Source organism: Sciurus carolinensis, chromosome 10 (genome assembly GCF_902686445.1).
Source record: "Sciurus carolinensis chromosome 10, mSciCar1.2, whole genome shotgun sequence".
Taxonomy (NCBI): Eukaryota; Metazoa; Chordata; class Mammalia; order Rodentia; family Sciuridae; genus Sciurus; species Sciurus carolinensis.
In genome coordinates, this window is record NC_062222.1 from 53,664,639 (window position 1) to 53,678,229 (window position 13,591).

General features: G+C 34.6%; 1 protein-coding gene across 4 annotated transcripts in view; it reads right to left on the reverse strand.

Moving 5' to 3' along the window:
- Nfkb1 (nuclear factor kappa B subunit 1) overlaps positions 1-13,591 on the reverse strand; it is a 116,150-nt gene that overhangs the window by 77,163 nt on the left and 25,396 nt on the right. For 2 of the 4 annotated variants that reach the window (XM_047566731.1, XM_047566730.1), the window contains exons 2-5: positions 12,511-12,556; positions 8,112-8,187; positions 4,455-4,495; positions 398-496 (exon numbers count right to left, since the gene is read on the reverse strand). In XM_047566731.1, the coding sequence (XP_047422687.1) occupies positions 398-496; positions 4,455-4,495; positions 8,112-8,187; positions 12,511-12,549 (255 nt within the window). In that variant the 5' untranslated portion in view covers positions 12,550-12,556. Of the gene's footprint in view, positions 1-397; positions 497-4,454; positions 4,496-8,111; positions 8,188-8,368; positions 8,388-12,510; positions 12,557-13,591 lie in introns of those variants that run through there. The other 2 variants (XM_047566732.1, XM_047566733.1) reach the window with 2 other exon arrangements.

The following is a 13,591-nucleotide window of genomic DNA, read 5'->3' on the forward strand; positions in this document are numbered from 1 at the left end:
CATTATCTTCAATGACATCCTATATAATCCATATATTCAATCACCTATTTATTTTGCCTAAATCTCTACAGAGCCAAAATCAAGCATTTGTTTCAAAGTCTTATTAAGGTTTCAGAGGGTATACAATATAACACCTTTTAAGATGATCAAGAAATAATAAAAGTTTCTTAGCTGAGGTTGAAAAGAATTTTGTTATTTAATGGAAATGCTGACCAAGTTCGAAAACCTATCACTTCTATTGCTATGAGACCAACTGTTCTTTAAAAATTATAATACTCATGTGAACACATCTGCTTAGGGGTAAAGGCAAATTGTATTCATTTAAAGCAATTCCTTGGTTTTGATCCTAGAAAATTGAATCTTCGAGAATCCGCATAGTAGGATACTAAGAACTTACTTTGACCTGAGGGTAGGACTTCTTGTTCTTCTCACTAGATGCACCAGGAAGTCCGCCATGGGATGGCCCTTCACAAACGTAACGGAAACGAAATCCTCTCTGCAAAGGTGAACACAGAGCCAATAAGTTTGAGAAATAAAGTTACACACAAATTTCTAATTTTTATGTGTACTGGATGAAAAAAATATGAAACTGTGAGAGAAGACATGGGAAATGAAAATTACTTTCCTCAAATTATCATGAATATTGTATTAACTGGTATCTGTGCACTGAGCTATGGCACCTGGGTTCTCCTCCCCTGCTGCACAGACGTGGACAGTGAACTGCTGGAGTTTAAGTCTTTGGATATGATGTGCTATGGCTTGTCTGAATTAGAGCTTCCTCATCTCAAATGGCTGCTGCCAAGCTCTGAACTTTGCCATATTTAGCAAGTTATGCTTCTTTGATTGTTACTTAAAGGAACTCCTTTATCTGCTCTGACTACAGTTTGCTTGGGTGGGGGGATGACAGATATATTGCATCAGTGTTGTAGAACACACCATATGCTACATTCTGCATCTGGTGGGCTTCCCTCAACCATTCAGAAGATAAGATCTTTGATTTTATGATTATTGATGTAATTGGGCTCAAGTTTGAATACTACCTGACCTGAATGAATCCAAAACCAGATAGTTCATTATATTATCTGATCCAGAAAGTCTATAGATGTGGATAATCAATGAAGAGCTAGCTGGAAGCCACTATTGTGGGCTGATAAATACTTAAGTGCCATGTTCTTCCAGCTGAACGTATAAGAAGACTGTACCAGACTGTCTTTAAGGTCTCTAGGTCTGACAGTTAGTGATTTGTAAAACTAATTTAACTATATTTACATATATTTGTATGTAGAAAAAAAGTGAAGTTTGCAAATGGACCTCCCCATCGTATGAAGGAAGATTTCATTGTATTTTCTAAACATTCAGCTTCAAAATGAATCAATCAATTGATAGCAATATTAGTTGTTTAAAACTGTATAAACACTCAACTGTATGGTTTTTCCTTTTTCAATTTCACCTATCAGTGAAAAGAATAATTTACTGCCCTAACTTAAGAAACATTTTCATCTTTTTTTTTTACTTTTATTGTAGGGCAGGTGCCCCATACTCAGTGCTGATCATTAGCCATCAGGAACTCCCATGCTCACTATTTGCTGATGAGGGTTTCTGCCTCACAGGCTCATATACTACAGATCCACAGCGAATGTGAAGGTTTTAACAGCTTTGTGCTCATAGCTCAAAGTAAAATCTTTGTCTCCCTAGATGGTTCATTATGCCTAGTGGGGTCTTAAAATCTTGAAGTGGTCCAGGTGCCTTACACTCATTTAAATCTCTGCATTTGCATCTGCAACTGTCTCTAAATTCTCTGAGGACTTCCTGATTTCCAAAGAAAATTGGTCCTCTAGAAAAGGAAGGCCTGAAGTAAATCCCCTAGTCTGGGAAAGTTCCTCAAGTTCCACATGGGTTCAACTCATTGAAGTAAGACCTAAAGCAACTCTTGCATATGGCTCCACAGGAGATCCCAAGTCTGAATACTGGGGGAGCCTTCTAAGGTAAGGTTTTAGGGGCAATTCTTCTATTATTAAAATCAAAATTAAAAAAACAAGTTGCAAATTCAGCTCTACATCTTTTGGAAGCAATAGTTGTTTTATATCCAATAATTAAATAAGATTTCTAAAAGCATGAGAAAACAATAGCATGTAAAACAGCCTCCAGAATGGGCTAACCATGAAGACAGACATTTACTTGGCTGCTAATCAATTCAAATACAATTTCACTTTAAAAACAGTATTAGATAATTAACACCAAATAAAAACACAACTGAACTGGGTATTCTGAAGATTAGTAGTCTATGCTATGACTCATCTCCATCTGACCAGGGAAAACCTACACCACAAAGGCCCCAAAGAAAAAGAACATTTTCTAACTTAAAAAAATTAATAAAACAGTTCATTATCTCTAATCACAGAGTTTCCTTGGAAACTTTCCAGTTGGAAAAAAATATATATATATACATTTTTTTTTATCTTATTGACCCAAGTGTCAAATTGACTACAAGTAAATAGTCAAGACTTTATAATTTTAAGGACATTTAAAAGATACTCTTCTTGATTGCAAAAGAGCATCTAAATGGCAATAAAAAGCGATTTTAAATGAAGGATGGAAATTTGTAATTCTTAATTCAGGAAGATATATGTTCTCAAATGTATAGTCTAGATGTAATTTTTATTCTAAATTTCTGAGATTAAAGATTTGCCAATCCACAGCCACTCATCTCAGTAACTCCATTTGCTCAAAATGAGTCACCGACCTCAAAGGCAAGCCTACATCCATCCAGTTAGAAAGACTGACTTAAATACAACCTGCCTACTTTCACTGAAGTCAGATATGGAAACAATACCACTTTGGTAAACAAACACATTGCTTTACTCACATGAGTTTTTATATTCTCACACACAATGAATTGTTTTGAATTCTGGAATAACATTAACTCTTCAGATAAATCATTAATGTCAAATTTTCCTTGTGACTACTGTTGGGTCTTAATAAAGAACTGTATGTTAAAATCTTTATTATAGTGCTATCCTTATAAAAATAGGTATTTGATAAAATACTTTGTTGTGCAGAAAAATTTTCGTTGACTCAACAGTTGATGTATTCTTCAATCTTACAAACAGAATTTTTCAGGATGCTGGATCACTGTGTAAAATTTCAGGGGATAAAATTTCACTGAACGGTTGTTCGAAAGAATAGGTGAATTAATTTGAGAAATCACTGGTACAAGAGTTGAACATGGAGGTAAAGCAAAGGAAAATGTTTTTGGCAACCCTGAGTCAGGATGTGCCATCTGCAAGCAACTAGAATGTTCCTCAAAGTTTCTCATGGAATTCCTGTCCCCACAACAAAACCTTTCATCTAATTTCAACCTTATAAGGATAGTCTGGTTATCAATAAGATATTTATATTCTTTATGTGCTGACCGAATCTATTTCATACATAATGCCATGATTCTGGAAACCACAAATGCAGTGGACGCTTTATATAGCTCTTGACATTTAAGTTCTTGCAATTGTTAAATGTTACACAATATAAAGCTACACTCATTCACCTGGGTTACTACAAAGAACACTTAGAAAAGGTATTGGATAATATAACTGTAGGAGGATAGGTATATGTATGCTTAGTCCTACACAGATATGAAAAGCACATCCATTCAGTGATTTGGTGACTGTCATTCTGTGAGAGACTACACTGTTACTTCCATCCCCTAATAACTGGAATGACCTATGGGCAAATAAAAAAGGTTCTCTTTCCTCCTTTTTTTACAGCATGGAGGCATGCAGTTTCCAATAAATATACATGCACAGAGCTGAGACATGGTTTTGAGGCTATTTCCATTTCAAGTCATCCTCTATAAAATCTAGTGTTCAGAGGAAGAGCCTGGTTAAATAAAATGCTCCTCTCTTTGCTGCAAAGAGACTGAGCCTAAAGCTAACACCAGAGGGAAGAGAATTCAACAGTCCATTCTAATATTTTACCTCTCTCTGTCTGGTACTTTTAAGGTCTTAGGTTACATTTTCCACAGACAAGAGAAAAAGTTGGAACTATGAGAGCAAAGAAGAAGGTTAGAAAATACTACACATGAGTGGACATGATTGATTTAACTCAAAGGCTGTGAACTGCGTGTATTTCTTTATCAATGAAAATGAATGTAAATAAACTATGCCTTTCCTGGGAGTGGCTGATGAACTAAGTTGGCAGAGATAGGAGAATATTAAGGATCTATAATTAAGTGGAGTTCCACAGAACTATGCATTGAGGTTCAAGACCATTTAAAGAATGACTAAGAGAAATGTAAAGTGGATGAACAAAGTGTTACATAATTTGGCAGGCTTGATCTTCCAGATAAGCTATTTCCCTTCATAACGTTTATTTACCATTGTTTACTATTATGTAATGCTTAATATTAGCTGTAGGACTCTAACATTTCAGAAAAAGTCCCATCCCTTTCATCTTCTTACCTGTTTAGGTTGCTCTAATATTTGAAGGTATGGGCCATCTGCTAAAAACAAAAACAACAAACAGAAACCAAAAAGAAACTGTGAGGCTTCTCAAATGCGGTATAAAATGTAAAGCAAGTCAAAAACTGAAATTATATTTGTAAATAGAGGTTTCAAATCACTTTTGTAGTTAAAATTCTTCTAGGGCATAATTTCTCTTCCTCCTTTGAACTATTAAATTTCCAATATTACCCTTATTTTAATAGTTTTACAGTTCTAGAGAGTCACAATAAGTGAAAGTTTGCTGACTGACAATGGCACACTGCCCAACCCAAGGAAGGGTATGCTGGTGGGCAAGCATGGGAAGTCAACAGACCCCGCCATTTTGTCTCCCAGCACAGCATTTTCAAAACAACATGAATATCAATTACATGTAGCAACTGCTTCCTGGGCACTATGACATGTTCTTTTGCCTTATATCACTGGACACTGACTTTCAGTCCTCATGGGCTCAATGTAAAATTAAGAGATGGAGCTAGCCATCTACATGTGTGAAAGACACAGATAATGATCCCAGGCTACCTGTTTCTCCTTATGCTACATTTCTGTTCTTTTCCTTTACCTGAATATGGCATTCGTTACCTAACTAGTTTGTGTTTTCTTTCCCCCTTTTAATTTAATTTTGTCTACAAGGTATGGTGAATTTGTCTTATGAATTCTTATCAAAAGCTATTAATCTGTAGCTTTTGACATTTCTATGGAATTTCTCAATATTGTGCTATCATATGTACTCTGTTCTAAATAAACCCCACAAGCATTTTAGAAAACCCTGAAAATAATTTCATTGAAGTTAGGTGCATACCCATTAATAACTATAAAAACACAATGAAACCTACAGGATTAATCCACATACTGACTATCTGACTTGAAAATTCAAATAATCAGAAACTCTGAGAGCATAAATATAAATTTGTTCAAAGAGAGAAAGTCCTTAAATACCTCAAGTGGTTTTTATGTCAAAAGTACCATAACCTCTGGGAATAAATTATGATGTATGGAAGTTCATATTTGTCTGAATGTGAATGAAGATATTTGGTATTAAAAACATTCTAGAAGAATGCTTCTGTGTTCATTTGAATCTTCACTGTTTCTCTGCTAGAGACTTTAAGCCTTATTTTGGATAAATCAATTTGCGAAGAAGAGATAAATCTTCAGGTTGATATTTAAAATAAAATAACTTAACAGAATTTTTTGTCTTTTCAGCATTTTGTTGAATCAGGATAAAACTAAAGAACTATAGGAAAAAAGGTATAATTATTTAGTTAATATTCAAAAAATTTATAAGTCAGTTGAAAATGATTGGATTTGAAGTGAAACATAGATAAGAGAGGAAAAATGGGGAGTCGCTGGCCAACACGGTAATGTAGAAAATTACTTTATTTTTGTTTGTATGAAAGTTATCCCTGGAACATTTTAAACTAAGAAAAGTAAGAATTAAAAAAAAAAAGCAAGAATTTAATTTTTGCTAAGGAAATAAAACTGATTAGAAATAGAAATATTTTCACTCCACTAAAATACAGCCTGTAGGACAATGTAAAAGATATAGAAACATTTCCTCTAGAATGTTAAAAGAACACATTAAGAAGAGAGCCTTCTAAGAAAGCAATATTTGGATAAAGCCATGGGAAATGTATTGGGAGCTAGGAGCACATTTACATTAAACTTTAAGTATCTCCCTTCTTGTTAACTCTACTAAAAATACTTTCAGTTTTGGTGTTATTTTTTTCTGTAGGACTTAATCTTCTTAAATATGTGAAATTCTATGTGAAATAGCTCCATTTTTCTCTTTCAGAGAACACCAAGTTAAATCAACTAGAAAATTAGATTTGATATGCATATATTTGTTTAAAGGCCAACCAACTTTCTTTTGGCCAAGTTTCTGTGTCATGAAAGTGGCATCCCAGTGCGCAGAGAAATTTAAATTACAGTAGAGTGTTACAGAATTAACAGTTGTCCCATAGCCCATAAAGTTTTCAACAAATAGCAGATTTACCAATAGTTTTAGATTTCTAGAAATCAAAAATCTATATAAAAATTCAAGTTAATATTGGTTTAGACAGCCTCTTTACTCCTTTAAGATTTGAATGAAATATCTCGTATATCTTAGACTATAAAAATAGAACTATATGACTGGAATAAAGAGAGTGAAATATTCAGATAAAAATGATGGTAATACCAATCAGAAAATAAGATTTTAGAAAGAATTTTAAAAGCTTTTCCAATATTACAGCAAAATAATTACAACATGAAGCTCTGACCAGAGTATTCACTGAGATGGTTCTTTTGATAATCTTACTCCTATGTCCATAAACCTAAAGGGAGGGAAAAAAACCACTTAAAAAAGAAAGATCTGCCTCAAGATAACTGTTTGGTATTCACAAGGTATTAAATAGAAATGTGTGTATTTCCTGAGGGCAGAACCAAGTTCTTACATTTTCAATAAAACATTAATACTAAGAAAAACATTAATACTAAGAAAAATATTTTGAGTCCCAGAATAAAAAAGTTGACAGGAAACACAGATGCTACCAAGACATTTATTTGTTCACAGGAAGTTGACCTAGAACTCAAATTGGACAGCACTTCACAAGACCACAAATACTGTAGCCTGAAAAGTATGTTGTGTGGGATGAAGACAGAAGGGCCTTTGCAATATAACTTCTGCTAGTGAAGATGAAAGTGTGGCAGATTTCCTTTCTTCCCTCCCATGAACTCCTAGAAATATTAAAGATATAAATGCAGAGAAACGTTCTGATCTAAAGCATGAATGGTGAGTACCAGCGTAGCCATGTAATTTTCAATGACAGTGATAAAAACTGGATTATGTCTCCCCATGAGGCAAGAAAATCCACAGTAAACAAAACACCTGTTGTCCACACCAGTGATTACCAAACTCTCTGGTACACAATCTCTGTCGTTCACCCACATTTCTTCTGAACATCTGATCTGTTCAGTTCCACTGGTGATGCGAGGGGTGAAACAAAATAGAAAGAGCCATCAAACCAAGCCTTCGCACAAATCAGTAAAAAAGAGGCCATATGAGGTTGAATTTTTTACTACATATGAGATTAAACAATTTGTGAATTCAGATAATTAACTATGCCATGCTACATGGAAGGATTATTATTGTAATTTTTTTCCAATTGGCCAGAATGCAAAGCTAAAAGAGCTTTTTTTAAAAGATGGTTTTTCTATTGAGTTGATTTTTATAATGTTTTCTTTGACTGGCAGGCACACAACAGGCTGTCAGATATGTTTTTAGAATGGAGTTGAGGAGTAGAGACTTCACATGAGTGCGGGACACAACAGAGGAGTTAAAAAAAGAACTGAGATAGTAAAATTGGGAGAAACAGGAAATCCTTATATTGAGAAAAGAAATTCCATCTGAGTTGTCCTAGCAGATAGAGCAATTGTGGTTGCTAACATAATAGGTAAGTGAGGTGAAACAATTTTGTGCAAATATATGTTGAGAAAATGTATTAAAAGATGTGTTTTTAAAATATAAATCACCATTTCCTTTCTATGTGCAGCCCAAATTTCTAAGAGACTATTAGCAAAGCTTGAATTTTTTTTAAAAAGTGAAAGTAAAACAATAGGGCAGAAACGATGTTCTCTTACCTGTGGGCAGTGGCATCTCTGGTGGAAATAATTCTGGATTAAATATAGTATGAGACAAAGGATTCAAATGAAATATCTGTAAAGAAGAAATTATAAATCATGTAATCATTACTTTTCCAACATTATATTAAGAAAATGAAGTTGATATATCTAAAAATTAGAAGAATGAAAACTGAAGACCTGAAAATATTTTAAATCAGGATTAAAAAAATTTTTTTAAATAAGACTAGTTAAACTTTCTTGTGTATGGAATTTACCTAGTAAAGGGAATGAGAAGAACAGGCTAGCCAGAAATCCCAAAGGCACGGCCCTGGTTTGCCCACTAGTACATCTTCAGAGTCAAGTATATGCTTATCATATAGTGGATGCTCAATAAATATTTCAACCCAGGAGCACTTAACCACTGAGACACATCCGCAGACCATCTGTGATTTTTTTCTTTTTTTTTTTTGAGACAGGGTCTTGCTAAGCTGCTCGGAGGCTCACTAAGTTGATGAGGTTGACTTTGGTCTTGAACTTGCAATCTTCAGGCCTCAGCCTCCCAAGCTGCTTTGACTTTAGAATTCTGACATCTAGACTACAAGAGAATAAGTGTGTGTTGTTCTAAGCCATGAATTGGTGGTTAATTTTTATAGCAGTAACAAAAAAACAAAACAGAAAATTAAGATATTAGGTACACAATATATTTTGATGGAATTAAACTCTTTTGATAGGTTACTATTTATTTGAATGAATTATTTGAAGCTAGTACTCTCAGAAATATAAGAATATAATCCTAAAATAAATATTTCTTTTATGATGGCAAATATCACTAATCTAACCCCTCAATTTCAAGGCTTAAAAGAATTATTGACAGCAGCTCTGGAACAATTTCAAAATAACTGAAAAGAGAATTTTCAGTCCAGGAAGCAGATAAGTTCCTAAAGTTTATAATAATAATAATAATAATAATACCAGCTGGGTATGGTGACTCATGCCTTTAACACCTGTAATCCCAGGAGCTCAGGAGGTTGAGGCAGGAGGATCATGAGTTCAAAGTCAACCTCAGCAACTTAGCAGGTTCCAAGCAACTTTGTGAGACCCTGTCTCAAAATAAAATATAAAAAGTGCTGGGTATGAAGTTCAGTGGTTAAGCACCCCTGGGTTCAATCCCTGGCACAAAAAACAAACAAACAAACAAAAAAATTCCAAGAAATTTATTTTCCATTTAGTTCACATCTGTTTGAAATGTTTGTGGACAGCACAGAAACCAACCATATTTTACTTTTTATGACAGGATAGTAAGTATGCTGGAAATCCATACTTTTCTTTAATATTCAGTCCCCGGTTCTTATTCGTAAATTACCGAAGGCTCTTGGGTACCTAAGAACCTGGTTAAATCAAGAGTAAGAAAGGCAGTATTCAAATAAAGAACACTTTAGTCTAAGGGCTGGTGTGTGACTCAGTGGTATAGTGCTTGCCTAGCAAGTGTGAGGCATTGGGTTTGATCATCAGCATCACACAACAAATAAAATAAAGGCCAGCTATACTTCAAAAAATTTAAAAAAAAACACTTCAGTCTACTTGTTAGGGATGCAAATTTTCAATTGAGGAACAAAAAGTGTGCTTCACTTCAATGCTTCAGAGTGAATCTCATTGATGCTATTCATTCTTTGCTGAAAAGGAAATACAGGAATGAGAAAACATGTTCCATTTTCTGTAAAAATGAGTGCCACCTTACCAGTCTCAGAGCAGAGAGGATGACCTAGAAGAAAAATTTCCTTTCCTTTGAGCCTGGAGGTGACTGAAATGACTGAATTGATAGCAAAAGCACCAAAAGATAACACCATGTTGTGCTGCAGCTTAAAATATTAGTTCAGGAATGGAGAGCAAACTCCAGCACACACAAATAAAACACAGAGGATAGCTCACCAAGGACATGTAAACCTTAGGAAATACAGGCAGTATGCTCAAGACAAGAAAAAACAAAAACAAAACAAACAAAAAAAAACAAAAAATCTTCAAAGACCTCTCCCCTCAAAAATGGAACTACCAGAATATGCCCCAGCCTTGTTGCTAATGAGCACAAAATTGCCCACATAAGAAGCTTTCAAAATGAATGTTTTCAGCTGGTTTTACTCTTGTGTGGTGTAAAGGACCATCTCTTATTGATAAGATTTCCTGTGTATAGAGACAGGAAAGCATGGTTTAAAACCAAGTAGAAACAACCTTTATGCTGGTTAGCGTTTGCCTTTAATTGTTAGAAATCACATATTAAAAGTGAAAGGTAAAACAAAGGGTTTTGATAATATGTGTCGTCAAATGTCTTTCATGCAGCGATCAAAGAAAATGTTCCTAGATTTACCTGATATTGCTATTTTTACAAAAAAATTGGAAAGAATATCCTAATGTGAAAAGTTACTCATTCTTCCTAAATCAATCAGAATGTTACATCAAGATAAGTCTACTTTATTTAAGGAAACCCCAGATTCCTCAAAACTTTTCACTTTTGATTTTGTTTTTCTGCTGATTTTGTGCATGGATAATTTTGGGAAATCCATTGTTTTAGATGATTGCCACTAAACTTTAGTGGAAAATGATAATGGACCAGCATGTCCTGGTACCTAGGGTTCTCTTTTCTGGTCTATCCTAGCAAATCACATCTTTCAAATCTCAGCTTTTAAAGACCTCTTTGGAAAGTCCTCCCTAACTCTGTTTTTTCCCCCCAGTGGCACCCAGTAATCCCTCTCAACACTTTGGTCCTGCTGATGCAGATCACTACTGCTATAGTATTTATTACCATATGGAAACTGTCTCCATCCCTCCTATTAGAATGGCAGTTCCTGAGACTAGACTCTATGTACCACTTACTTGGTTTTTTGTTTGTTTTGGTATTGGTCATTTTTACCCAGAGGTGCTTTACCACTGAGCTGCATCCCAGCCCTTTTTATTTTTTATTTTATTTTGAGACAGGATCTGGCTAAGTTTCTGAGCTGACTGCAAAGTTGAAATCCTCCTGCCTCAGCCTCCTGAGTAGCTGGGACTATAGGCATGTATCACCATGCCCAGCTGTATCACTTATTTTTGTATTTCAAAGTTCTGGTACATAAAAATGCTTCAAGAAATAGAAGATAGAGAAAGAAGCAAAGTGTTAGTAACTAACAAAAATTTATTGGAATCTTTCAAAGTAAAAAGTAAGGGAAAAACAAAAAGAACACTGGTGTCCCTTCATAACTGCTAATTTTAATAAGAATGAACAGTTTCATGCTCCCAAACACATTACTTAAACATGTAGTATTTTTAAACTCCAGTGCATGAAAGGCTAGCATTTTCTATTTTTCAAATGAAAAATGAGGATGGGGGTGCAGGATAAGTGATTTTTTCACTTAGATGAGCTGGTCAGTAGCAGTCAACACTTATATAAGGATCTTCAAATTCTAAAGTCCAAAAGGCTCTTTTCAACTACACCAATTTGGCTCCTCATTAGAAGAGTTTTAATGCATATATATTTTTAATATAGAGTATTAAATATATATTTTAAAGGGCTATAGTGAGTTGAACTAAGTTAAACTAAATTAAATATATTTCTATATTTAATTTCTATTTGCTGGAACCTACAAATGTACCCTTATTTGGAAACAACATTCTTTGCAAATAAGCAAGATAAGATGAAGTCAGATTGGATAAGGGTGGGCTCTAAATCCAATGACTAATACCTTTTTAAGAAAAGAGAATCATTGTTACTGCTTAATTTCTACTTAGGTTTATTTAAGATGGAAGTTCAGAATAGCTAGTATTTTCATTTGAATTTCAACTGTCTTTGCACTAAATAAAATTTATTATATTCTTAAAAAAAGAAAAAAAGGAGAGATTTGGTAGCAGAGACATAGGGGACACACGGAGTGGTGGGAAAGGGGCATGTAACAAGAGAGGCAGAGATTGTAGTGATGTGTCCTGAAGCCAAGGAATGCCATGGAGTGAAAGCAGCCAGCAGATGCCACCTCAGAGTCACGGAACCAAGTCTTCCTCAGAATCTCCAGAAGAAACCAACCCTGCCAACACCTTGATTTCAACCTCTAGCCTCCCAAACTGTGAGACTCTATTTCTGTTGTTTCAAGTCACAGATCTGTGATAATTGGTTACAGTAGCCTGAGGAAACCAAGGGTTATTGTTTTAACTACAGCATATACAATACTTACACAACAAGACTTGGTGGTTTAAGTGACTCATTTTATATGACATGTCCTCTCTAAGCTTACCTGGAAGGACAGGAAAACTGAAGAAAAAATTGAAATTTTTACTAATTTTAGAGTTGTACTGTATTGAATTACTATGGTTGCCTCTATATATTTTGAAAGGTGAATACATTTAAATAAAATTTAAAAATAAATAAAATTCACAGTGAGATTATAACACTTACTTGTTCAGGCACTCCCCCATATGGATTGTTTCCTGCCATTCTGGAGCTGTTAATAAAACAAAACAAAACTGTAACACTGGGATGAACCTTAAAAATTCCATCACCATGGAATTCATGCAGTGGTAAACTGTATATTAAGACCAAACACAATCCTTTTAAAGACTTTAGAAGAAGACATGATGTAGTTCCTCTTTGATATCTAAATCTAACAGCAGGAAGATTGCATAATGAAGGAATTATCACATATGTATGATCTGAAACCTCTTGCTGAGCTCCCACGGTGTCCTGAGTTTGGTACAACTGGTCTTTATCCTTTACATAAAAATTATGCATACTTGAGGCAATTTCTTTTTATCACCTTCCAAACTTCAAGGATTTACAGTCTTGGCTTTTATGTATATTATTTTTCAGCCCTCAAGAACTCTGTGATGTCCTAGAACTGTCTCCAACTTTTCTATAAGTCACTCCAGTTGAGAAGCTCAGAGGGACTGATCAGAGTTTTGCATAGCACAGTGGAGGATTGCTACAGTCCACCAGGCTGTCTTCTGGTGCATTCCACTGAAGCCATTTCCCTGCCACCTGGAATAGAAACTCTGCAATATCAAAAGTGTAATTAAATATAAAAAAATAAGAGTCCTTCTTATCAATGTTATAGATCTTAACTTATTTAATTCCAGCCAGGTATTAATACACTGCAGGCCCTACCAATCTTGTATTACACCAGGGGCTCTGACAACATGAAAATGATCAGATAAAAAAAGAATTCAGATAAAGATAGTACTTAAAATCATGTATCATTGGGGATTTACTTAATTAAGAGATATCCTTTCATTATTTTAAATATAGGTTATTTTGTTGAAATTTATTTAGATCAAATATTAGCTATGTGACATGAAAAAAGGAGTTTCCAAGAGCAAAAACTAATTTCTGAGACAAATTTGTCAGTTTTTTCTATGTCTACAAAGCACTGAAGGGCACCTGGGACTGCAGCTAAGAATGTGAGCTGTCTACCAACAAGTGCTCTCTCCTATTCCACAGCAGCAGGGTTGGAGTGGGGACTGTATCAGCTCAGCTGGAACTG